Here is a 21,989-nt window from a genome sequence, read left to right as displayed (position 1 = left end):
GGGGATTAAGGGAAGAAGAAGAAAATACAGAAGGAAGAGAAAAGAGTGGTGGAAGCACGCGAGGATTCAGGTGTAGCTCAAGCATCTCCCCAAGGCATGCTTACCTGCGCCAAAGCCGACCGAAAATTCCAGGTTCAGGCTTTTGATCGTTGAAGCTCTGGCGGCGAGTGGAAGGGGCGGGATAGCGCCTTGCGTCCTTGAGGCCTTGGAAAAGGCCACTCGAGCTCTGCCATCGCGGTTAGGGTCTGCAACTCCCGTAGGCAACCACGACGCCCTCTAGTAGTAGGAAGCGGAAAGAGAGGCTGGGTATAAGTTACTCTTCTGCGTGCAGTGGAAGAAGTCCCCTGCTGCTGCTGGTTTTCACCCGGCCTTAAGGGATCCATGTTAAGGGTGATGGCTACTATATGCGAATCGTATAAATATGGAATGCTTGGTTTTTATGACAACCCGGATAAGCTTGGTGGTCGAGCTCGGTGTCGCGTGTTCGGTAGAAGCTCTACGGATAGGCTTAAGAACGGAAGAGGAGAAATTTGGGAGCAAGCGTCGAGGGTATATATATCATTACGAGAAGAAAAGATGGTGGTTCCAAGTCGCCTGAGCCTGTACCCAGGGATACATAACAAGCGGTGTCTTCGTCCGTCACTGACATGGATGATGTATTCAGATGACTTAGGGTGGAAAGCATGGGTACGCATGGGTACATGGGCGGATCAATACAAGAGACACACTTGCGTACTCCGAAAGGTAGGTAGGTATGCACGCAAGTAGACGAGGCAGGTACTCAGAACGGTCATGGCAACAAGTTCCGAGTGGCTGTTTGCATTTGGAGTATGCATACCACACCTCTTCCGCCAAATGACTCTGCCAATGGGAGGTGTCAAGGAAAGGAAGTATGGGCGGTAAAGCTCGTCCTACTGTACTAGGAACCAAGCAGCTACCCCGCGTTAGCACACGGCGGATGTTGAGATCAATCCCCGGGATTCTTCTGGTGAGATGGGTGGTGCCGGTACAAGCCGTGACCAGCCCAAAATACCGTGCCGATTCGAGCCATACCGACAGAAGGAGACAGTTAATGGAGTGCAAGCTTTGGTGAGATGGAAACCGACGTTTCGATTCAAAGCCCTTTCGAAGTCGTAGGACACGGAAGGAGAATCTGGCCATGTAACGCGACAAGATATACTCGTAATCGACCTGCCTCGTATGAATCGCGCACCTCCTTGAAGCTATAGCCAGCTACCTCCCGAGTTCGATTCGTTGAAACTACCTAAGGTAGCCATCACTGTCATCCATTGTGTTTGTGGGTTGGTTCACGCATCGATGCGTGGTCGGAGGTGACGGTGGAACATGATCATCCCGATCTGGTGTGCGTGCTTGTACTATAAGTACCATCACTGCTCAGTCTCTCGAGTTTGGGGCCTGTTTTCTTCCATCGACCAGTGGACGGGATGAGGTCACGAAATGTCGCCTATAGCTTATGGTACTGATAGGCGGATTACGTAACCCGCCCTGGAGCGGGGTTACTGTATCTACTGCTACATGTAGAGGGGAGGAGATTCTTCCTTTAAGGTACCTTAGGTAATAAGCAACAACAATCCTACAAGGCGTAATTACCTAATTATATCGTCGTTTTCAGTACCCACAGAAGCTTGCAGCTTGCTTATTCCGACCACGGTCCTATCCGACGAATTACCTATCCACATCGATGTTCCTACCTAGATAAGATAAGAGCTTGAGTACCTTACCTAAGGTACCTACCTTAGAGGTGAATATGGTACGTACCTTTAAGGTAAAATTGTTTGTCGCCTAATAAATCGTTTCGTCTCCGGGCGATAATCAACTGGAGTGCATTGGATTCTGGGAGCCCCAGACGATTTACAACATGTCCAATTCTGGAAAGAAACAACAAGTTGCGAAAGCACGGGATTGGGAGTTCAAAAGAAATGGCACAAAAGGCAAGGAAGACCACAAAGTAAAAAGCAAAATTGGCTCTTGAATTCGTTGCCTACATAAGTGATGCGGCCCATGTCCGAATCATAAGGTACATGATCGAATGGTAAAATTTCTCCCCCAAAAATCCTCCAGTCCGTGAAGAGAAAGGCTACCATGAGCCCAGGGCTGGCCGGCGTTTATCGCTGGTGTTTACTGACGGCCACCACCGCCGAGGAGGCTGCCAGTGCTGCCTTCACTGCTGCCGCCAGTGAGTCCGCCCGTGAGCCCCCCAGTGGCATCGCCGACGACGTCAAGAGGGCTGCCGCCAGAGCCGCCGAGGAGGCCGTCGACGGGCAAAAGGCCGAGAGCGGCGTCAACGAGACCGCTGGCGATGTTGCCTGTTCCCGGGTCAGCGCCTCTTCCGAACTCAATGAATAAGGTCAACAGAGGGTTGTTTGCTTCTCGACTTACCTCCAGGGAGACCTCTCAAAAGGCTGAGAACGGCCGCAAGGATATCGCCGATAATGCGAACATGAGAACCACCAGGCGCAAGACCACCAGGCACAAGGCTAGAGACCGGACCGGCGGTTTCGGTGAGTTGGTTGATGGCGTCCGTGATCTCTTTGACGATGCTGTTCAACTCGGCAGGGTTGGCGTTTCCGGCGTCTGAGCAACAGTTGTCAGTTGGATTTTGCTCATCACCTTACATCCGTCGGCCAGTTGACTTACCAACGAGGCTTTGGGCCTTGGCAACGAGCTCCAGGACGTGTTTGATGTCGGGGAGGAAGTGTCCTGCCCGCCAACGGCCTCGCTCGCCTCGGCAGCCCGGGCCTCGATGGACACCGTGGGGGCAGGCTGTCCATAATAGACATCAACGGTTTCAGTGGGAACGGCCTCCTCGGCCTCCTCGTCGTCGCCGCCCATCAGCATGCTCAGAAAGCTGCGGCGCTCGGCGACACGCATATCGGTTATCTTCTCGGCGGCGTTGTTCATCATGTTCTTGTTCTCCATTTCGACGGGCTTGGCCGAAGCGGCGCCGATGAGAGCGGTGAGAGCGATGGCGGCAGTGGTGGCCTTCATGGTGAAGTTGTTGCTGGGAAGAATGTGAAGAATGTGTTAAAATGACTGTTGAAGCTTATGCTATCTTGTAGAGATGTTCTAATTTGCTTGGCTGAAGAGGTTGTGGTTGTTGATGCTGATATTTTTTTTTCACTCAGTTGACGACCGGAAGCCGGGTCTTATATACCCATTCATCATGGCGCCAGACTACCATGATTCTCTATATCGACGGACTTTGAGGTTTCCAGGCCAGTTTTGCACGCACTCGGTCTCTCTCTCGGCCCCTTTCATGTGGTAAAAAAAAATGTTGCATGATTTTGAATTGCGGATCAGGTTGATCTCTTCTGGGCCAGTTCACGATCCCCCGGGCCAAACGTTCGGGAGGATGGAATTCTGTCTTAGCTTCGTCTTCTCCCCTTCGATCTGGAGAACGCAGGCCTTGACATGCTCGTCCAGTGGTCTCGTCTCCTCCCTTATATCTACAGCTTGGCCCTTGTCACGGTAATATGACAGCTTTGCGCCCCATTGCTGGGGAATGTTGCTGGGTTTCCTACCGCGACTATGTTCAATCATGGCTGACAGATACGATGGAATGTACTCGGCGATCTCAATCGCCGCGGAATGGATTGTCTGCTACTCGTATCTGCGCCCTCGGGGACCCTGATTAGCATAAACACGCGTGCCGTTGGGTGAGACATTACCGCTACCCGGGAACTACAATGACAATCATTTCAGCCTGGCATCGCTCTTTTAGGGGCTTCTTGTCTCGCAATCCGGATGATCTGACTTGAATCCACCACTCTCAAAACCACGGCACGTCTCTAGCTCGTGGCGATCACATACCCTCCTTGCCCGGGTCATTCCCTAATACCGCAAGAGCTCATGCCAAACTGTCGGCTCTCCCTCAGGAGACATTCCCCGGATTGACATTCCCCGGATTGACATTCCCCGGATTTCACTCTTTTTCCCTTTGTGTGCATATCACGGCACTTACTTGACTCGAATCGACGTAATTACCATAGCTTGTTGCTGAATAACCGTCCCGTCTATTTCAGCCGGCTTACAGACTTGCCTACCACTACTGCCGAATTGTGATCAAGGGACTGTATGCCTCACTTTCGCAGTCAGAACTCTCTATGCTCCTCCGGTCGAATACTAGCCTGCTCCAATATCAACTTTACAGCGGTCTGTCCATAATTATGAGCGAGTGAGTGTTCCTCGTGCCAGCAACAACACCCAGGCATTCGCATGTAGTAGGATGTCGATCATCAGTTCCTACTCCGTGTTGGGCGGCGGTCTTCAGCATTCTCGCTTATGAGCACAGCAGAGCTTGCAGCTGCAGCCAGCAGTGGATCACCCTGGACGACGAATATTCGTCCTCCGGGAACCGATCTCAACCGCGCCCCTCGTTCGTCCCTTATCAGCTCTCTGGGATGACTGTCGGGGGTTTCTCGATAGATCAAAGGGGACGGGCTATGATCGCGATGATTCTGTGGCTGTCGAGAGGGCAACGGCAAGGAAATCTTTAGCAGATTTTCTAATTCCGTTACTTGTCGGGACGTGGGTGGTGATGCTGTACTTCGTGGTCCTGGTCCACCTCGGGAGCGATACCCGCGGTGATACACGGGAAAGGTTATGTCGGGGGATGGTGGATCGAAAGGGGAACTGCCTTCTTCGTCAGTGAAAGGGCTTCCTATGACTTTCTGCTCCCGCGGGGTGAAAGACCCTCTACGCAACCCAGAGACGTTTGGGATTTTGGTTCCGCGTAGCGTGTTCTCCCCTGGGCGATGTCGATGTTCAGCTCGTCGCTTGAAATACCGCGCCAGTCTCTTAATTGCAGTTCCATCCATGACATCGGAGAAGCTTTCGCCAGGACTGAAGTTGCGAGACATATTAACCTCTGGCTCGGATCCCACGGGAGAGTCGCTGAAATAGTGGTGAACACGGAAAAGGGGGCACTATGATATCTACCAGACACCAGAACGTGACTGATCTGTCAAGTGACCAGGTAAATGAAGAATCTTCTACTGTACTAGCTCATATGTTGGTCTTGTCTGGACTGATGGTTGCGACTCGAAATAATGCTCTTCTCGAGTAAGATCCGTACGGTATTCAGCTCCTACAAGACCAGGACAAGTTAAAGGGAGTTCCCGAAGTGAGTTCATGCAATGGTTGCAGTACAGAGCACCTTCATTGTTCAGAGAAACGACCATGCCCAAACAAAGAGTCGATCAGTTCCCACGTATTAGTTCCTGTCTTCTTTCTTCGGACTTTCGTAGACATCCTCTTTGTTCCAGAAAGAATGTGTTGTTCCTTTCCCGTACAGATAAGGAGTTCACAGTCTGTACGTGGACAAAACCATTGGGTGCCATGTCGCGATGTTTTGTTCCAGATAATGCCAGTTGTTTAGAGAACCGCGAAGTCTTTATAAAGTCCCGGATGTGCCTAGAGAACTGACCCCTCGAGTCTCTTCCATTGACTACCTTATATCATTTTCAACACCCACCAATACTTCAACGAGAGGAAGGAAGCCCATTGTTTCTCTTTCTCACTCGACATAGGCACCAGAGTCACCTGTCTGCTCTAAATATCACCTGAGAAGACTCGTCCTTGGGCTCATTGGATCCATTAAAAGGGTGAGTCGCAACTCGGGGATTGGAAACAAAAATGTGCGTCGAGCTCAGCTTACATTCAGCGTGCGGGCACGCTTCAAGACGACCCATGAACTGCGCCAGGACATGGCGCTACAAGACCAGCTGCTTCTACCCGCTCATCACTGCAGTCTTCGGTAACGGCCCCGACAAGCCCTGCGAGAAAATCCGCATGCGAGTTTGCAAACCACATCCCTGTTTGCATTGCTCCGCGCCGTTCCCGGGCTTCGAGGCCGCTCCGGTCGTAGGCGGGCCATGGCCACTCCGCGACGACAATAACCCGGAAAAGGACCAGAGGCACGGATCGCACCGGGAGCAGCAGCAGCAGCAGCAACGACCAATCTCCAAGGCTCTGCCTCCCATCCCCCTACAGCCGGTTCGTAGGCCACAGACGGCCGTCAAGACAGAGATCGTCGATCCTACGACGACGATGCATGCTGACGACGTTTATCAGACTCTCGGTATTCTTTCCACGAAGGCCTATACTCCAGATGCCAGTCCCCAGAGGCGCATAGACAACAGGTATCCTACCAGTGAGAGGGATGGGCAGCCTCAACCCAAGCCCGACCACCAACGGACAAAGGACAAGGTTCGACGACCGTCGAAGACGCATGAGGGTGCGACGAGGCCATCTAGGCCGGCTCAGAATCAGAATCAGCACCCTGACGGCCCACAGCACAAGCGACACGGGCGTAGCAACAATCCCCGGAATCTCCGTATCGATACGAGCGCTGCGCGCCCCAAAGCATCGGGTTCCCGGAAGACCGCCGATCCCGTCAGGAGACCTACACGGGGCAAGGGTGAGAAATCTACCGACAACGGCGAAAGAACCCCCGCATCGGCACGACCTGCCGCCAAGACGAGAGACAGCTCACGGAAACAGTTGCCTGGGAAGCTGGCTCACCTGTACCGCTGCGACGGCGGGCGAAGCTTGGCCGACTCGGACTCCGACGACGAATCATTTGTCTGCGCTGACTCTAAACGAGTCGAGAATCAAGGTTGGGTTGAGATAGACCTCAGCAGATAAGAGGGACATGATCGCAAATCAAGACAAAGGGGAAGTAATGCACAAAGGGGATGATCTTGTCCCGTCCCAAGGATAAACAGATATATGTACAGTTTAATCGATCGCTCGAGAACGACAAAGAAAGCTGGAGTAGCAAAAAACATGATGTGAATTCCAAATTCGGAGTTGCGTCACGATTAACCCCCCCCCCCCCCCGGGTATGCAAAGGTAGAATTGAATATGAGGCGATATTGTGGTGAAGTGTCTCCAGGTATCAAATAAAATCCCCCTTCCACTTTGTGAGCTCACTGTCGTCACATGGGGAGTGAAGACGCTCAATCTGTTTCCGTCACTGGTGTTGGATTAGGAGACTATCAAGCGAAGTGTGCGTTCCCAGATATTTATCAAGGGTTGCCGCACGAGTGATCAGCACTGGTGATGAAGAAAAAAAAAGGATGCTAATGTGATACGATTGTTGACAGCGACTTCGGTTGGAAAGGTTGGCCAAAGAAGAAGTCAAAAAAAGGGTCCCAACCTCGGCTTGATTATTTATTGGCTCTTGTCATTCTTAGCCGCGTTGTCTTTGGCAGCGCGGAACTTGGCGATCTCCTTCTCGACAGCTTTGCTGACGCGAGCCTGAAGTTCTGGCCTGTAACCCAGCTTGAAGAGAAATTCGAGCCAGACGAACAATGGGGCAAGGAAGATGGCCTGCACAAGGTTGTCGAGGAGGGCGGGGGCTCGACCTTCGAACGCACCGTGGCCGACGAACTGAAGAATCCAGCAGGCGACATGGACTACGATGGCGACCTGATTCGTCCATTCGGGGTTGTGAAGCCTCAGAGAATTACAATAGGCGGTAGCGGCCAGGTTGATAACGGCCAGGAGAGTGCCGGCCACGGGCTCAAGGAGAACGTAAAGACTGCCCCATGTCAAAGCAGCCAGTGTCCCCAAGTTGAGATCCAGGTAAGGGGCCGTGAGCCAGGAGGGTAACGGTATTAGTGTCCCCGAATTGGTGGCCTGCGGTTTAGTTAGAGCCAAGTCCGTGTCCGTATTTTTAGACGATTTTGACTTACCAAGCAGAATCCGGAATACAAGATAAGGGGAACACAGGCCATGTGCATGACGACATTGACGGGGTTATGATGATATGCCCCGTACTATATGAAAAGCGGCGTGCTGGTTAATAAAGGAGGGAGGAAGAGAGGCGGGATGCGTGAATGGAGGTCAGGACAAGTAGTCGACAACAACCAAATCTATTACTCGGTGTGGAGTCTTTAGAACTCACAAAGGTCAAGTGCTTTTCCAGGTCGAGAGACATGATGGCTGTAATGGATCGCAAACCATGCAACGGTGCCTCAAGCCAATCTGTGACGGCTCAAGGTAAGAAGAAGACAGGGGGTGAGCCAAGACGACGAGGTGAGCAGAAACAATGGTTCCAGCCAGTGATAGGGCGGCAAAACTGGTCGCGAAATCGGTCGAGTCAAAGACACCCCGTTGCGGCGTCGAGGGACATAGATATCTTGTCAAGATGTCCGGACGGTCCAAGAAAAGACGTAGGCGCTCTCCATATGGTAACAGTGGTCGTGAACTGGTGAACTGGTAATTATTATGGTGGTGGCGGTGTTGTAGGGGGATTTGATCTAATGGGAAAAACCTCGGAAGGAAGAGATGTTGGGAGAAGGAAAGCAGGCGAAGGGCCTGGAAAAAGTTAAGGGGGAACGGCTAGAACATCGGCCAGAATTCGACAGCTAGGAATGCGAACTTGGGACACCGGTCCTTCTCTTGATCAGCCTGGGGATCGAATGGGCGATTACGAGGTATAGGAGAAGGAGACGGCCTGTAGATTATGTTGAAAAATATAAGACCACGGTAACGTAACTTCTAAAATTACCCTCGACGGGCCGTGAGAAAGCTTGTGATATGCACAAACCGAAGACATTGCAGCGAGTGAATGCATCCACTTCGTGAGTTCACCGAGTTTCAAGGATCAAAAATTGGAAGCCACTACGGTACGTACCGGGTACGGATGCAGATGCACACAAACCTATACCCGGATAGGGATGGCGTACGACATGCACAGACCACGTTAGGTAACTTGTGGCTGGCTGCTTCCAGATAGCCTAGCAAGATTTCCCCAGACGAGTCGAGTAGGTCCCAATACGAATAATTCGTCAGCCTCGTCGCGGGCTTCCTGCAAAGCAACAACTTTTTACCCTTCTGTCGGAACTTCCTTGTAGCTTGGGATTTCAACACGCCAGAGCAGACCGCCTGTCACACCACGCGGCGCATATCGGCAGCTACATTGAAGGAGGTTAGATTGGAGACTGGCATTGCTCTTTCCGTCTCTCATTTTTCTTCTGTTTTCTTTCCCTATCTTCAGGCGCCTGGGCCTTTTCGCATTCATTCACCGTAATCACGCCCATCACGCCCGATCTTGGTGTCGATACACCGACGAATCTGACTCCTTGCCAGCACGCGATATCGCTTTTAATTCTTTTATTTTCCATCGAAAAACGCCACATTTCTCAGCCCTTACACGTTCTCTGCTTCGAACATACGCGGAATATCTGGCAAGAAAAGTCTTTATCATACCCTCCGAAGCAGGCGCAAATTAAGACACGATCACAATCATCGAGTACTTGACTCCTCGGGTGTTGCGCGGAGACGCAAATCACTTCGCAGAGGAAACCAGACATTTTCTTGCAGGCATTGCTATCTTTTTCTCTTACAATATCCGTACGCGAACGCGAGGGCGACCCCGAAGAGGCTGCCCGCCCGGCCGCCGCCTAGTCCGGCCAATCCACCACCGAACCGAGCAATCAAGCAACGTCCCTCCGAGCGGCCATCATGTTTTTTCTCAAGAATATGGAGCGCAGGGTCACCCTGCACCCTTCCTATTTTGGTCGTAATATGCATGAGCTTGTGACGAGCAAGCTCCTCAAGGACGTCGAGGGTACCTTTGCCGGGAGTTACTACGTGATCTCTATCATGGACACCTTTGAGATCTCCGAGGGAAAGATCCTACCGGGCAGCGGCCTTGCCGAGTTCAACGTTGGCTATCGAGCTGTGGTTTGGCGGCCCTTCAAGGGCGAGACGGTACTGCCCTTTTTCTATGCCCTAGCCTCAGGTCAGGAGTTGTGCTCTGACATGACGCCCCACTCCCTAGGTTGATGCCGTCGTCTACTCTGTCAACCATCAGGGCTTCTTTGCCCAGGCTGGACCCCTGCGCCTTTTCGTGTCTGCACATGTAGGTCCCCACCGGCATGAGGTGGCGAGGCGAGGCGAGGCGCGGCGAGGCGAGGCGCCAAAGGGGCTATGTGAAATGCAGCGCTCCCAGAGTTCTCTCAGGGCTAACATGACACTCCTCTTCAGCTGATTCCTTCCGACATAAAGTGGGATCCAAATGCTACCCCGCCTCAATTCACGGATAATGAAGACACAGTGATCGAACCCGGCACCCACGTCCGAGTGAAGGTGATTGGCACGCGGTCCGAGGTTAGTGAGATGTGGGCCATCGGCAGCATTAAAGAGGACTATCTCGGGTAAGTGGCTACATTCGACTCGAAAGGCTTTACTCCTCACTTACAAAATTTCTTTCCTCGAAGCTGCCTCCAGGACTAATTTCCGGGGCACATTTGCTGCCTTTGGTCGCTGGTTAAACGAGGGCAATCCTTATCACCTATCCACCCTCGAGCAGAGAGAAGATGGATCTCTGAAGGGTCTCGTGTATAGACCAATGGTCGCGAGCCCGCCGCGGCGTTGGCTTCAGCGGAAAGGTTACCGGGGTCTGGTGCCCCGAGGGGTGGCAACAAGTGTTGCTACCAACCCTTATAGACCGAGAGGGTAAGACAATGTCTGTTAAGACGGCAGGATCGGACGTCCACCGCTTGCGAGTGGCCTATAAACCGGCCGCCCACGAAAGCCATGCGCAACTAGACTGTCTCGCGGGAGAGGATTGTGATGTATTACTACCTATTTCCGCGCTTGCAGCCAGATGCGGAAGAGAACATTCAGCTGCACCTAGTCTTGGTACTCAGTTATCATATTCTCGACACAGTGATACCCGGCCTCTGGCCGTTTGCTGACGGGACGTGTGCGAAGAGTCGGTCGATTATCACAATGTCAAGCGATTTTCTTCTTCTTCTTTCAATTTGGGCATCCGTGACGACAGCTACTTTGGTGATAGTCAGCTGGCGATAATACATGGCCTTTTTCAAACCATTCCGCTAGATGGCATGTTAATTAATTACGATTAGACTAGAAAAGCTGCCCAGGCTCTAACTTTGGCTCTTCTCAACCTGGTCCATTTTTGCTTGTATTTCCTCCGGAGAAAACCTGTGCATCAATTTGACAGCTTTCGTAACAAGCTGCGGGTCTTCCTTTGGAGCGGAGGCCTTGCTGAGATGTATCTATTCAGTGTCCATATTAGTATGACCTGAGGGCGTGCCTAGGGCTCCCGTTCAGTTCCTGATACATACGACGGGCACGTCAAAATCATAGAGATCTTTCCAGGGTTTGGCGTCCGGGCTGCTGATGTTGACTTCGCAGTACTCAAATGGGCGGCGGTCCCAGACGTGGGAAAGGGCTGACTTGGCGCGGACGCATAGACCGCAGTTGTCGCGGGTGAAAAGGGTGATGCGGCAGGAGTGCCATAGACGTGTCGTTGGACGCATGTTCGGTCTGTCCGGATGTTCCGTTTTACCAAGAAAGAAAGAAAAAGAGAGGGCGGCGGAATAGCACTGTTGCCAAAACAGGGTGATAGTATTATCAATATTGATCTCTCCCTATCCCAATCCCAATTGCCTTCGAGCGAGCAGGCTTTTCTTCACGGTCTCGTTTCGGCCTGTACTTCATTATCGAGCATATTTGAGCGTTCAAATTTACCTTACCTATATTAAATTCGAGGTACCCTTGCGAAATCCCTAGAAGTAGATGGCGCCATGTTTTATTCTCCGAAGCAGACCTGTTTTCTGTGACATGACGCGACCTGTGCACAGGGTTATCTGTAGCTCCCTTGGATTCTGGAATCGCGGAGAAGAAAGGTACTTTGCCGATGGTAGCTCCATGCCCCGCCATCTGTCACACCGACCGGTAGATATTTCGAGGTCCGCTCGCTTCCCCCCCTCCAGATTGCACCCTCTAGTCCGTATCAAATTGATACCTTCATTCCTATTCTAGTCCAAACCACAAAGTCAAGAGAACTCGAGTCACCGCTCCATTATGGCTCAAAAGTGTGTCCATCAGGGCTGTGGCAAGCTCTTCACTGATCCAGACGAGGTCTGCCTCTACCACCCTGGACCGCCCGTCTTCCACGAGGGGCAGAAAGGTAAGAGAGTAACAAAATTTACGCCACGCGGCTGGTAGCTTGGCTCCGTGTATCCAACTATCACACCAACGTCTCAATAGCCTCTGCCACCACCACGTGCCACGATGCGGGGGCTTCGCTCTTGAGGTTATCGGTTCAATGCGCTAATCACGGTGCCCATACTTAGGCTGGAAATGCTGCAAGCCCCGCTACTTGACGTTCGAAGAGTTCATGGCCATCCCGCCATGTACAGAAGGAAAACATTCCACAACCGACCACCCGCCCAAGATCGAGCAGAAAGAGCCCCAGGCCGATTCCGCGCTCGTTGAGAAACTCGCGGCCGCCTCGGTCCAACCAACTCGCAAACCTATCTCCCCGGCACAAGCGGCACCATCCCCGCCTCCTCCACCCCCGGAATCAGAGTCGGACGATCAGGCTCTCCAGATCCCCGTCGGCGCGACCTGTCGGCGCAAGGCGTGCGGAGCGAAGTACTCCGGTGGCAGTCGGGAGGGTGAGAAGTGCGTACACCACCCGGGCACTCCCATCTTCCACGAGGGGAGCAAGGGGTACAGCTGCTGCAAGCGACGGGTCCTAGAATTTGACCAGTTCATGAAGATTGAGGGATGCAAAACGAAGGATCGGCACTTGTTCGTGGGGAGCGGCAAGAAGAAAGGGGGGCCGGGGGCGGAGGGGAATACTGTCGAGGGAGGCGAAGAGCTCCTTGGGACAGTCAGGTACGTACGGATAATGGCATTAGCTGATGCCCTCGTCGTCTCCTTTCATTTGCCTGTTCCTTATCATGGCACAACCGGTGCTTACCCATGCATCTTGGTGTCTTCCTACATTTACCACTCCCTGAGACTAGCATGCACCAACGATGCAAAGCATCAGCGACCAGGGAACTACGGGAATAGCCAACTGACAAGAGCGCGCTGCAGGACCGACTTTTACCAAACCGCATCGACGGTCATCACGTCTTTCTTCCTTAAAAAGATCATCAAGGACAAGGCTAAAGTGGACTTCCACCCACGAACACTCTCGCTTGATCTGCTCACTTCCGATACCCCGACGCCGAAGCGGTACCGCGCCGAGGTGCCTCTGTTCGCAGAAATCGACCCAGACAAGTCGACGTTCAAGGTGCTCGGAACCAAACTCGAAGTGACATTGGCAAAGGCCGACGGGGCCTCATGGCCGGTGCTGCGAAGCGATGACCGCCTGACGGGCGAAATCCTCCAAGTCGGTAAGCCTGGCCGATTGGCAGCTTAGGGAAATACAAAACCGGGGTTAGCATGCTTGGGAAAAGGGCGGGCGTTTGGAAATGTGGTCACTCCAGGCGAGGGTGATGACCACAGGGAAGTTCATTGTGGATGATGCTGGTGTTTGATGATGAGATGATGGCATGAGAAAGCAGATCAAGGATAGAAGACATGATGTATAAGTGTGGATAAGGGGTTATGATAGAAGAAGTTGGTGTCGAGAGACATCGACGGGGAGGGAAAATGAACGTCTGAGACACTTGGGTTGCGTCTTCGATATGTCTCACCAACTACATACCTTAGAAAGACTAAGAGGATAACACACATAGTAAATCACTGTACAAAATGAATGTCAAAAAAGAAATCAGAACAATATCTGGGACATATACCGCCTGTATTCATACTAAACGAGTGGATGCTCAAGAGGGAAGGCGTGGGAGATCGTCATACACCTATCCCTGCGGATCGATTACCGAGATCTCACCTGAAGCTTGCTGACGGATAGTGGCAGATAGCACTAAATTAAAGTCCACCTGGCAAACGTTTTGATATTAGAATGACAGGGAAGATCGAATGGTAAATATGCCTAGGAGTGCTTATAATTATCTATTTGGCTAGAGGAGAGGTAACGGGGAAGAAGCAATACCAGGTAGGGTATCCCACTGAAAGAATGACGCTCTCAAGTTAAATCCTTTTTACCTACCTACATAGGTACCGAGATAGGAGGTGCCTTGTTCTCCCGGTGAGGTGTGGAAGCGAACATGGTGTACAAAGTACACTGTAACTAAATAAGGCAGGTACCTAAAAGGTACCTAGATGGTAGATGCCATTTATAAGTACAGTACCTACCTACCTAGGGTTTTAATACACGGAATATCCACTACCTAATAATAACTGGCATTGTCTCCTGGCTATGTGAAGCACTGACCACTCGTTGCACCGACCGGGATGTTTAGGTCATCTTGCGTGGGGTGGGGTCTTGCTCGACACTGGAGACTCGGAAACGGCCAACGTCAACACTGCCTAAACATCCTTATTACGTGTAACCTCGGATCCCTTTCAGAAGACTCATACTCACTTTGTTTGTCTGTTCATATCCCGTGAGATTGAATGTCAAACTCGCGAGGCAAAGGTTCACCCGCGCCACTTGTAAATCCCAAGAATGTCGGGCAGGAACTCCTTCAAGCCAGATGAGGCGCAGGCTGTGCCTCCACGACCTCATATCCAGTCGACGACATCTGCTCCCACGCCCTCCGTATCGACTGCCGATCAGCAAGAACCCCATAACAAAAAGAAGCGCCCTGGACGCAAGAAGAAGCGGAGCCGCAGGAAGTCCTTTGCTGTGTTGCCAGAGGAGTCGCAGGATGAAGAGCCCACGGGTGACACAGAGTCTCCGCGCCCTGACTTCTACCTTCAGGGGACGAATGCTAGCAGCACAAGTATGGACAGTGAAGAACTGCTGGATCACAGGTAAGACTGGAAAAGAAGAAAAAAGTAGTCCACGGAGCGACTGGCCTGGCAGAGGTTTCCTTTTGGATCAAAAGGCGCTGACGGATAGTCGTTTGCAGAGACCAGCAACCCCTTCGACCCCGAAGGGCTTCCACTGCAGCCCTGCCCAACTCCTTTCAGCCTCAACTCTCAAGTCGGTCCCGAGTTGCTCAAGATCATGACGATAATAGCGATGGAGAGGCTGCAGAGGCATTGGATGAATATGCCCCATTGCTTTCCCGATCACCCAACCGGACTGCTACGGCGCCGATGTCAAGTTCGTTGAAAGCCGACATGCGCATAGGTACGCAATTAAACACATATGGGCTTCTTATTGGCCTTCCCTTTTTGAGACTGGGAAACCCGATACAGCGAATGATAGAAGCTGACCTTCAATATCAACATCGCAGGTGGCAAACCTCGTGCAAGCCGACGACCATCTAGCAAGTCCACGGCGACGCGAACATTGGGTCTTGATGTCAATTACCCTCCCTCAGTTCCAGGGTCGCCTCGGATGGACGCCTCCAATGGCTTAGATTTCACCTTGGGCGATGTCATGATTCGGGACGATTTGGAATCGCAACTAGGCGACTTGACACATGAGGGCTACCATTCCGATGGTGTCCTTTCCGGCACCGACGCTCATATGACGGCCTCGTCTCCTGCACTCTCTCGCCGCAAGACAATCGCCCTGGAGGCCGAGGCGGATGTCTGTTTCCCGACAGAGGAACCGGAACTGACTGACGAACCCCTTGTCGAGACTGCCCGGCGTCGGCCAAGACGTCGACGCGGCGTCTGGCCCGACTTGTCGATCCTCGACGAGTGGAGCCGTATGGAGCAAGGTCGGAACGAGGGGCGGAAGGTCAAGCGAATCACCGAGCCGCAGCTTGTCAATGGGCGACTGCGGAATGTCCACCGCGGTTGGATGCGGACAGAAGAAGATGTCCCTTACCGGTTCACCTACTTCAACGAGGAGTTTCAGAGCACGGTTCACAGCCAGACCATCTCCGAACTTGTTCAGGCCGGCGGAAGCTTCCAAGAATTGTTCGTACCGGAACCCCGCGTTCTTTCGGATACTAGCAGCGAGGAAGATAGCGGTGACGAGGAGCCGTCTCCCGAGGGGTCAACTATGCATCAGCCATCGATGGGTGGAACGAGTCGTGGGGAAGCATCAGCCATGTCGACGCGCCAGGGCTCTACGGCAAATACGCAGACCACAGACAGCTCGGGGCCTCATGAAGCGCAGCCTAGCTATCCAAGGGACTCGAAGCGGAGTTCTCTAGGGGCATCAGGCGCGCCGACGCCAGCGGGAGCCAAGTCGCCATCACGCAGGACGTCCCCAACGGGAGAGCCGAAGAGAAAGGCTCCCAGATACGGCGACCGGCCGGTCTGGTGGCTGGATGTGCTGTGCCCCACGGAAGCCGAAATGAAAGTGCTCTCCAAGGCTTTTGGTATTCACCCTCTGTCTGCAGAGGATATCATGGTTCAGGAGGCGCGCGAGAAGGTGGAGCTCTTCCGGCACTACTACTTTGTCAACTACCGATCTTTCAATCAGAACCCGAACAGCGAGGACTACCTGGAGCCGGTCAACATGTATGTGATCGTCTTCCGCGAGGGCGTCTTGAGCTTCCACTTTTCCATGACGCCTCACCCTGCCAACGTCCGCCGCCGCATTCGGCAGCTCAAGGACTTTGTCATCGTCAACTCGGACTGGATCTCGTACGCCATCATCGACGACATCACGGACGTGTTTGGGCCCCTAATCCAAAATATAGAGGATGAGGTAGACGACATTGATGACGCCATCCTCCAACTCCACACCTCAAGTGACGAGCGGATCAAAGATGGCCTACCGTACAGCGAGAAGCGGGTCGAGGATGGAGTGACGGGAGAATCGGGCGGCGACATGTTGCGGCGCGTGGGCGACTGCCGCAAGCGCGTCATGAGTCTCTACCGGCTGCTAGGGAACAAGGCGGACGTCATTAAGGGGTTCGCCAAGCGCTGCAACGAGCGCTGGGAGGTCACCCCTCGGTCGGATATTGGTCTGTACCTTGGAGACATTCAAGACCACATTGTGACTATGACCTCCAACCTGAGTCACTACGAGAAGTGAGTTCTTCTTTTTTCTTCTTTTTTCTTTCCTTTTCTTTTCCTTTTCCTTTTCTTAGGCCGCCGCTCCTTCATCCCCTGCCCTGCCGGCTGCTCCAGGAAGTATTGCTAATGTGACTGACGGTCGTTTCTTTTCAGGATTTTGGCTCGCTCTCACGCAAACTACCTGGCTCAGATCAATATCCGCATGAACGAGCGATCCGAGCAAACAGCCGATGTCCTCGGTAAACTTACCGTCCTCGGCACTATCGTCCTGCCGATGAACATCATCACCGGTCTATGGGGCATGAACGTTTACGTTCCCGGCCAAGAATACGAAACGCTCACCTGGTTTTGGTGTCTCACCGCCGGGCTGCTACTTTTTGGCCTGACGTGCTACTTGATCGCCAAGAGTGTGTACAAGATTGTGTAGACTCTCCTTGTTCCCCCTTTTCACGATGCTTCTTGGATATTTTCCAAGGATTCCCAAAGCGGTTCCCACCTGGTCCAGTCCTTTTTGGCTTAATGCCGATCCTTCTTTTGGGCTGAGGCGTTTTAGAATATCTGACGTCAATTTGGTAGCGTGGAGTCTGTTTTTCACTAGGTACCTTGGTTGTCGTCGGATCAACCTTGAGATTTTTTTTTCCCTTCCTTTTCTTGTCTACTGGCTGGCTTCCGGTGGTTGGTTTGTCTGTGGGCGACGTCAGGATGTCTGGCTTGTCTCTCCGCGAGATGTACGAGCAGCAAAGTTCCAGTCATAGTCGATTCCTACGGAGAGGCGATGAGTCATTAACAGCTGAGCTCTTTTCTTCTGTGCAACCGTTCATGGAATGTCCAAGTCTATATTAATGCATGACGCTATATATGTACACGGGAGTTTCAGGGTTTGTACGGACGGACAGCTTGCTTAGTTGGGCCCAGATTCATATGCCGCTCTTGGAAAGGGACTCGACTCTTTAACTGGAGGTGGAGGAGGCTCAAGGGAGAACCGAGTGAAGAAGTGAAAACTTCAAAGTTGCCCTTGCGATGACGTCTCCTTCTTGGAATTTGCATTTCTTCTCCCTCTGTTTCCACCCCCAGCGGCTCGGATGTTTGTAGTCCGTCCGTCCGTCCGTCTGTCCGTCCGTCTGTCCGTCCGCACCTCGTATTAATGTCAGTTTGTTGGGATCCTCTTCCATCAACCTGGCGCACCCTGGGGAGCCTGTCCGCTTCGATAACAGAAGACTCGAGGCTGAGCACTTCTTAGCATATTTTTGATTCGTCTTTCAACCAGGCTTGTCGTTGGAGTGCGATGCGGCCCCCCCAGTCCGGTAAACAAACTGAAATCCGTCCTTTTTGCATATGACAATGGGCTTCCCGCCGTCGCAGCGCCCAATGATCCGGGCGTGGTTGGGCAGCCGGCTTGGCAGAGCCTCATTAAAATGGATGATGGGGCCGCCGTCCAGGGTGAGACCGATAATTTCGGCTCGCAGGGCGCCACCCTCCTGGGCGCCGTTGTCGTCCTTGTCATCGTCGTCCTTGTCGTCGTCGTCTCTGTCAACGGCAATGGTGTTGCTGTTGATTGGTCCTAAATTAGCCTTGATTGTCATTTTAGGGGAAATTGGCAACCTCGGTGAAGCCCAAGCGGGACGGAGCGGTGTACGAAGTACTTCGCAGGTGTGGGCTTAGGTAGGTCGAACCCGGCGCGCCGGATCACGTCCCGGTCTGTGCGTAACCAAAAGAACGGAGTACGAGGCGAGGTACTTACACCTGACTCATAGGAACTGTACCCTCTTCGAGCACCCCGTCTCTCCCTCGTTGTCGTTGCTTCTTCGCAATGCGTTTCCATTCGTCGAATTGTTTCAGCCTCTTGGACGCGCAGGACTGCAGGAAGCTAAAGAGGCCTGCTGCCACGAGGACTGGGGTACCAAGAGCAAGGGCCCATGGTCTAGATCAATTGAGGCGGCGTCAGCTGAAGATTGATTTCTTTGCCGTTTGCTTCTTTTCTCGTTCCTTCATTATTGCTTGTTCCTCAAGGATCCCAATGAGCCGGGGGGGCGGGATGGGAATAGAGAAGAGAGAGAGAGAGAGACGAAGGAAGGGTGAGGCACATACGGATGTTTTCGATCTCTCAGATTATGAAGCAGCGCCAGGATAATGCCACAGACCGCGATCAAGGAGCCGACTTGCATCATCGTCCACGTTGACCAATACAGTGACATCAAGTCCTCGCCGTCACAGAACTGGAGCGCCAATAGGGCGAAGACCTCCATGATGACTGTGGTGAGGGATAGGACTACGCAGCCTGAGGCGAAAATGATGCAGCGAACAGTCGTCCGCTTTCTCTGGGGGCAGTCTCGAGGGTAGCTGTCGAGTTTTTCCAGACACCTGGACAATGATGATAGGGGCCTCTATCAGCAACATGCTCTCAACTCTAGTGATTCAGATGAGATTTAGGCACTCGAAAGAAGAAAAGCGAAACAAGGGGGAAAAAAGGGGGGGAGGAGGATGAGAGGGCAGCCCTTACTTGGTATACGCATAGGCAGCACTGAACAATATAAACAAATTGAACCCGAAGAGTGTCCAATATATCAGATCAAACTGCCACCTCCAAAGGTGAGAGGCAAACTTGGCATAGTGAGCACACCGAGGAGGGTCGACGGGTACGAAAGTGTCCATAATACGGACTTGTCGATTTACAAAAACAAGAGTAACTTTCTTTCCAATACGCTGTGAAGGAGAGAATGGAGCGAAAAGAAAGCAGAAAAGAAAGGAAAACAAAAAGAGCGAACACGAGGAAAACGAAGGTCTGGTAATGGTCCTGGAGACCATTCTAACTAGGAGAGACGGGAAGAGGGATGTCTTGTTCTTTATACACTCAACCCATGCTTGGAGGAGTTTGTGTCAAACTGCAATACCAAGAAAATCTGACTATGTTGCTGTCAATGTCTGTGTGTAAAGCATAATGTACAATGTTGTGGGTCAAGAAGCTTGGTCAGACAGACAAGGAGATCCCATGTCACTCTCGCCCGCATGACGGATGTCATCCCCGGTTACTTACGTACGTCGTACATTCTATCAAAAGTAGGATGAATATCTTCGTGGACATCCTAGCTAGAGTGTCACTTCACCGTAGCCAAGTGAAGCTAGCCAACCCACCTAACGGAAGAGCTGATGCAGACCCCGCCAGATTGGAGAACTATCGGGACAGCCCAATAGCCAAGTAGGGTACAAATAATGGAGGGGAGGTATATAATATCCGAAGATGATGGACGGGTAAGGTAGGTAGGTGTGTTTGTCAGAGCAAAGAGAGAAGAAGCACAGTCCAGTTTGGAAGACACAGACCAGGATCCACAACTGGTTGGCGCCCAATGCCGACAGGGATGCACGGTGGTTGTGGTTGCGGATACCGTTATCTTGTCAAATGCCATGGCCAATTTGAGGTTACAGGGGCCCTGGTGGGTTTCTGAGATGACGTTGAAACATTTTTGGTGGCCGACAAAACAAAGGTGACGAGTTCTCTCGATAAAGCTCTGATAAAGCCTCCGACGCCAACACATCTCAGATACCACATGTCTCAGACCAAACCCTTGGCTGGTTGGCCGATGGAAAGGAATGGAAAGGAATAGGAGAGGTCGCGTGGCAGGTTGATAAAGCGTGGCGGTCGGTCGCATAATACAGCGTTGTAATTCCAACTGAGCACCTTGGATTTGAGCATGTCCTTGCAGCACGATCGATAGATCTCTGCAAGGATGGGAGATTCGTCTGCCGATCGGACCTTCAACTCATACCTTCCATAAACTCAACCCTGTCGAGAATCATCCCCTTGAGTCCAAGATACTCCCGCAGCCCATCCCACTCGGGGCCCGCCTCTTCTCCGTGTCGCCACTTCTCCTTGAACCCCCACGCGCAGGCGACGTCGTCCAGGGCTACTCGCTCTTCTTCCCTGAGCCACCTGGTGTGCAGTGGAGTGCCGGGGGCCCAGGTGACCCGCTTCATCTGGTCGTTCGCGGTAATGGCGGCCACCATGCCGATGGTCGCGGTAAATCCTACATAGGCCATGACACCGGCAAACGCGTATTTGGTGGCCGTAGCGGGCTCAATCGTGTTTTGAAACGTCGAGAGCGTCGCCGCCAGGCCATAAGCAGCGAAAGGGGCAGCGCCAAAGACGCTGACGGGAAGAAACGCCTTCTTCAAGAGCTTCTGGCGGACAAACGCCTCTGTAGTGTAGCATGCTTCGATGACACCCAGGGCCGCATCCAGGTCCCTCGCCTCGATGGCACAATTCAGAGCCGCTTCGGCCGTGCTCGCCTGGATTGCCCTGTCGGCCCGCTTGGGGTTCTGAGGTTCGTAACTGATGGCGCCGTCGACGACTCGCGGCTTGGGCTTGGATGCAAAGAGCTCCAATACGTCAGGCAATGTCTCAGGCCTGCCAAGCCTAGCTTGGATAGTCACGTAGAGATCCAACACCTCGGGCGTGATGAACACCGGAGGATGTGCCACAATGGCGTATGCGGAGGTAGAAACGCACTCAATCGCATCCCTGACGAGCGCCGGGGCGTTTGCGCTTGCTGTTGTTTTTGCGGTCCCCGATGCCGCGGGGTCCAAGTCGAGGGAGAGGAGGTTCGAGGCGGTGGAAGCGGTCATGGGTGACCGGGGCGGTATTTGTGCGAGGTAGGGATGTATAGCATTCGCAGCACCTTGGCAAGTACGAAGCGCAGCAAGAATGAGCTGCGGGGTGGGGATCCCATCGGTTGAGAGAAACCGCCCCCGGCTCTTTCGCACCAGCTCGCAGAGTTTCCGCAGATCGGGCTCGAGGGCTGCCGACGGCGCCTGAGGAGCATCGGAACTGAGCCACCTCTTCCCGTGCCCAATGATGCCGCGGTGTTCTCGCCGTGGCTTTTGACTAGTGGCAATGGCTCCAAAGAACTTCCACGGATGCTGTGGAATCTTGTTCGAGGGGTATGCGGTCGGTGCCGTCGACATGTGTAGTCGTCGAGAGGGTGCCGAGGCACAACGCTGGCAAAGTGAGAGCGACGACGGCGGCGCCACACGGCTGAGCGATGGTCGTGATATCATCTTGCGTGCTATTCCGGACATGCTCGCTTCCTCCTATGTTTATAAGAACGGTGGAGTATCACGCTGCGGACCGGATATTGAAGAGGTCTGCGCAAAGGGGGGTCGAAATCCAGTTTATAGGCATTGGGGGACGCTGAGAAGTCTTCGTA

General features: G+C 52.8%; 11 protein-coding genes across 11 annotated transcripts in view; 4 read left to right on the top strand and 7 right to left on the bottom strand.

Annotated features, from left to right (window-relative positions):
- The window catches only part of SODALDRAFT_334490 (hypothetical protein), a 1,288-nt gene extending 644 nt beyond the window's left edge, over nt 1–644 (bottom strand). The window contains exons 1-2 of the mRNA XM_028612229.1: nt 318–644; nt 105–226 (exon numbers count right to left, since the gene is read on the bottom strand). Coding sequence (XP_028465203.1) covers nt 105–226; nt 318–383 — 188 coding nt within the window. The 5' untranslated portion in view covers nt 384–644. The remainder of the gene's footprint in view (nt 1–104; nt 227–317) is intronic.
- Nucleotides 645–2,513: 1,869 nt separating this feature from the next.
- SODALDRAFT_334489 (hypothetical protein) lies at nt 2,514–3,055 on the bottom strand. Its single transcript, XM_028612228.1, has 2 exons — nt 2,659–3,055; nt 2,514–2,595 (listed from the first exon to the last, which is right to left on the bottom strand). Exons 1-2 carry the CDS (start codon nt 3,007–3,009, stop codon nt 2,566–2,568), a joined length of 381 nt encoding a protein of 126 aa, XP_028465202.1. The 5' UTR covers nt 3,010–3,055; the 3' UTR covers nt 2,514–2,565.
- Nucleotides 3,056–4,129: 1,074 nt separating this feature from the next.
- SODALDRAFT_379858 (hypothetical protein) lies at nt 4,130–4,880 on the bottom strand (the record flags this gene model as incomplete). Its single annotated transcript, XM_028615073.1, has 1 exon — nt 4,130–4,880. The coding sequence occupies one exon, from the start codon at nt 4,878–4,880 to the stop codon at nt 4,257–4,259; it is 624 nt and encodes a 207-aa protein (XP_028465201.1). The 3' UTR covers nt 4,130–4,256.
- Nucleotides 4,881–5,490: 610 nt separating this feature from the next.
- Nucleotides 5,491–6,850, top strand: SODALDRAFT_334487 (hypothetical protein). The gene has a single exon (XM_028612227.1). It carries the CDS (start codon nt 5,656–5,658, stop codon nt 6,664–6,666), a length of 1,011 nt encoding a protein of 336 aa, XP_028465200.1. The 5' UTR covers nt 5,491–5,655; the 3' UTR covers nt 6,667–6,850.
- Nucleotides 6,851–7,194: 344 nt separating this feature from the next.
- On the bottom strand, nt 7,195–7,802 carry SODALDRAFT_280226 (DUF962 domain-containing protein; the record flags this gene model as incomplete). The annotated part of the gene is made up of 2 exons (XM_028608223.1): nt 7,195–7,662; nt 7,719–7,802. Coding segments are annotated over 2 exons (552 nt in total), but the record flags the coding sequence as incomplete, so codon positions are not given.
- Nucleotides 7,803–9,275: 1,473 nt separating this feature from the next.
- Nucleotides 9,276–10,436, top strand: SODALDRAFT_195545 (DNA-directed RNA polymerase II subunit RPB7). The gene is made up of 4 exons (XM_028607166.1): nt 9,276–9,741; nt 9,812–9,892; nt 10,018–10,187; nt 10,251–10,436. The coding sequence occupies exons 1-4, from the start codon at nt 9,493–9,495 to the stop codon at nt 10,264–10,266; spliced, it is 516 nt and encodes a 171-aa protein (XP_028465198.1). The 5' UTR covers nt 9,276–9,492; the 3' UTR covers nt 10,267–10,436.
- Nucleotides 10,437–10,762: 326 nt separating this feature from the next.
- Nucleotides 10,763–11,481, bottom strand: SODALDRAFT_334483 (glutaredoxin domain-containing protein). The gene is made up of 2 exons (XM_028612226.1): nt 11,124–11,481; nt 10,763–11,054 (listed from the first exon to the last, which is right to left on the bottom strand). The coding sequence occupies exons 1-2, from the start codon at nt 11,316–11,318 to the stop codon at nt 10,923–10,925; spliced, it is 327 nt and encodes a 108-aa protein (XP_028465197.1). The 5' UTR covers nt 11,319–11,481; the 3' UTR covers nt 10,763–10,922.
- Nucleotides 11,482–11,754: 273 nt separating this feature from the next.
- SODALDRAFT_334482 (integrin beta-1-binding protein) lies at nt 11,755–13,587 on the top strand. The gene is made up of 3 exons (XM_028612225.1): nt 11,755–11,971; nt 12,138–12,684; nt 12,889–13,587. Exons 1-3 carry the CDS (start codon nt 11,866–11,868, stop codon nt 13,214–13,216), a joined length of 981 nt encoding a protein of 326 aa, XP_028465196.1. The 5' UTR covers nt 11,755–11,865; the 3' UTR covers nt 13,217–13,587.
- A 781-nt stretch (nt 13,588–14,368) lies between these two features.
- SODALDRAFT_279688 (cora-domain-containing protein) lies at nt 14,369–17,215 on the top strand (the record flags this gene model as incomplete). Its single annotated transcript, XM_028608184.1, has 4 exons — nt 14,369–14,676; nt 14,775–14,998; nt 15,105–16,803; nt 16,942–17,215. The coding sequence occupies 4 exons, from the start codon at nt 14,369–14,371 to the stop codon at nt 17,213–17,215; spliced, it is 2,505 nt and encodes an 834-aa protein (XP_028465195.1).
- A 381-nt stretch (nt 17,216–17,596) lies between these two features.
- Nucleotides 17,597–19,612, bottom strand: SODALDRAFT_334478 (hypothetical protein). The gene is made up of 4 exons (XM_028612224.1): nt 19,289–19,612; nt 18,877–19,149; nt 18,530–18,709; nt 17,597–18,336 (listed from the first exon to the last, which is right to left on the bottom strand). Exons 1-4 carry the CDS (start codon nt 19,438–19,440, stop codon nt 18,048–18,050), a joined length of 894 nt encoding a protein of 297 aa, XP_028465194.1. The 5' UTR covers nt 19,441–19,612; the 3' UTR covers nt 17,597–18,047.
- Nucleotides 19,613–20,541: 929 nt separating this feature from the next.
- SODALDRAFT_340692 (hypothetical protein) lies at nt 20,542–21,747 on the bottom strand (the record flags this gene model as incomplete). Its single annotated transcript, XM_028612974.1, has 2 exons — nt 20,542–21,581; nt 21,669–21,747. The coding sequence occupies 2 exons, from the start codon at nt 21,745–21,747 to the stop codon at nt 20,542–20,544; spliced, it is 1,119 nt and encodes a 372-aa protein (XP_028465193.1).
- Nucleotides 21,748–21,989: the final 242 nt, after the last annotated feature.

This window comes from Sodiomyces alkalinus (assembly GCF_003711515.1).
Source record: "Sodiomyces alkalinus F11 unplaced genomic scaffold SODALscaffold_7, whole genome shotgun sequence".
Classification (NCBI taxonomy): Eukaryota; Fungi; Ascomycota; class Sordariomycetes; order Glomerellales; family Plectosphaerellaceae; genus Sodiomyces; species Sodiomyces alkalinus.
This window is presented reverse-complemented; position numbering and strand designations above follow the sequence as displayed.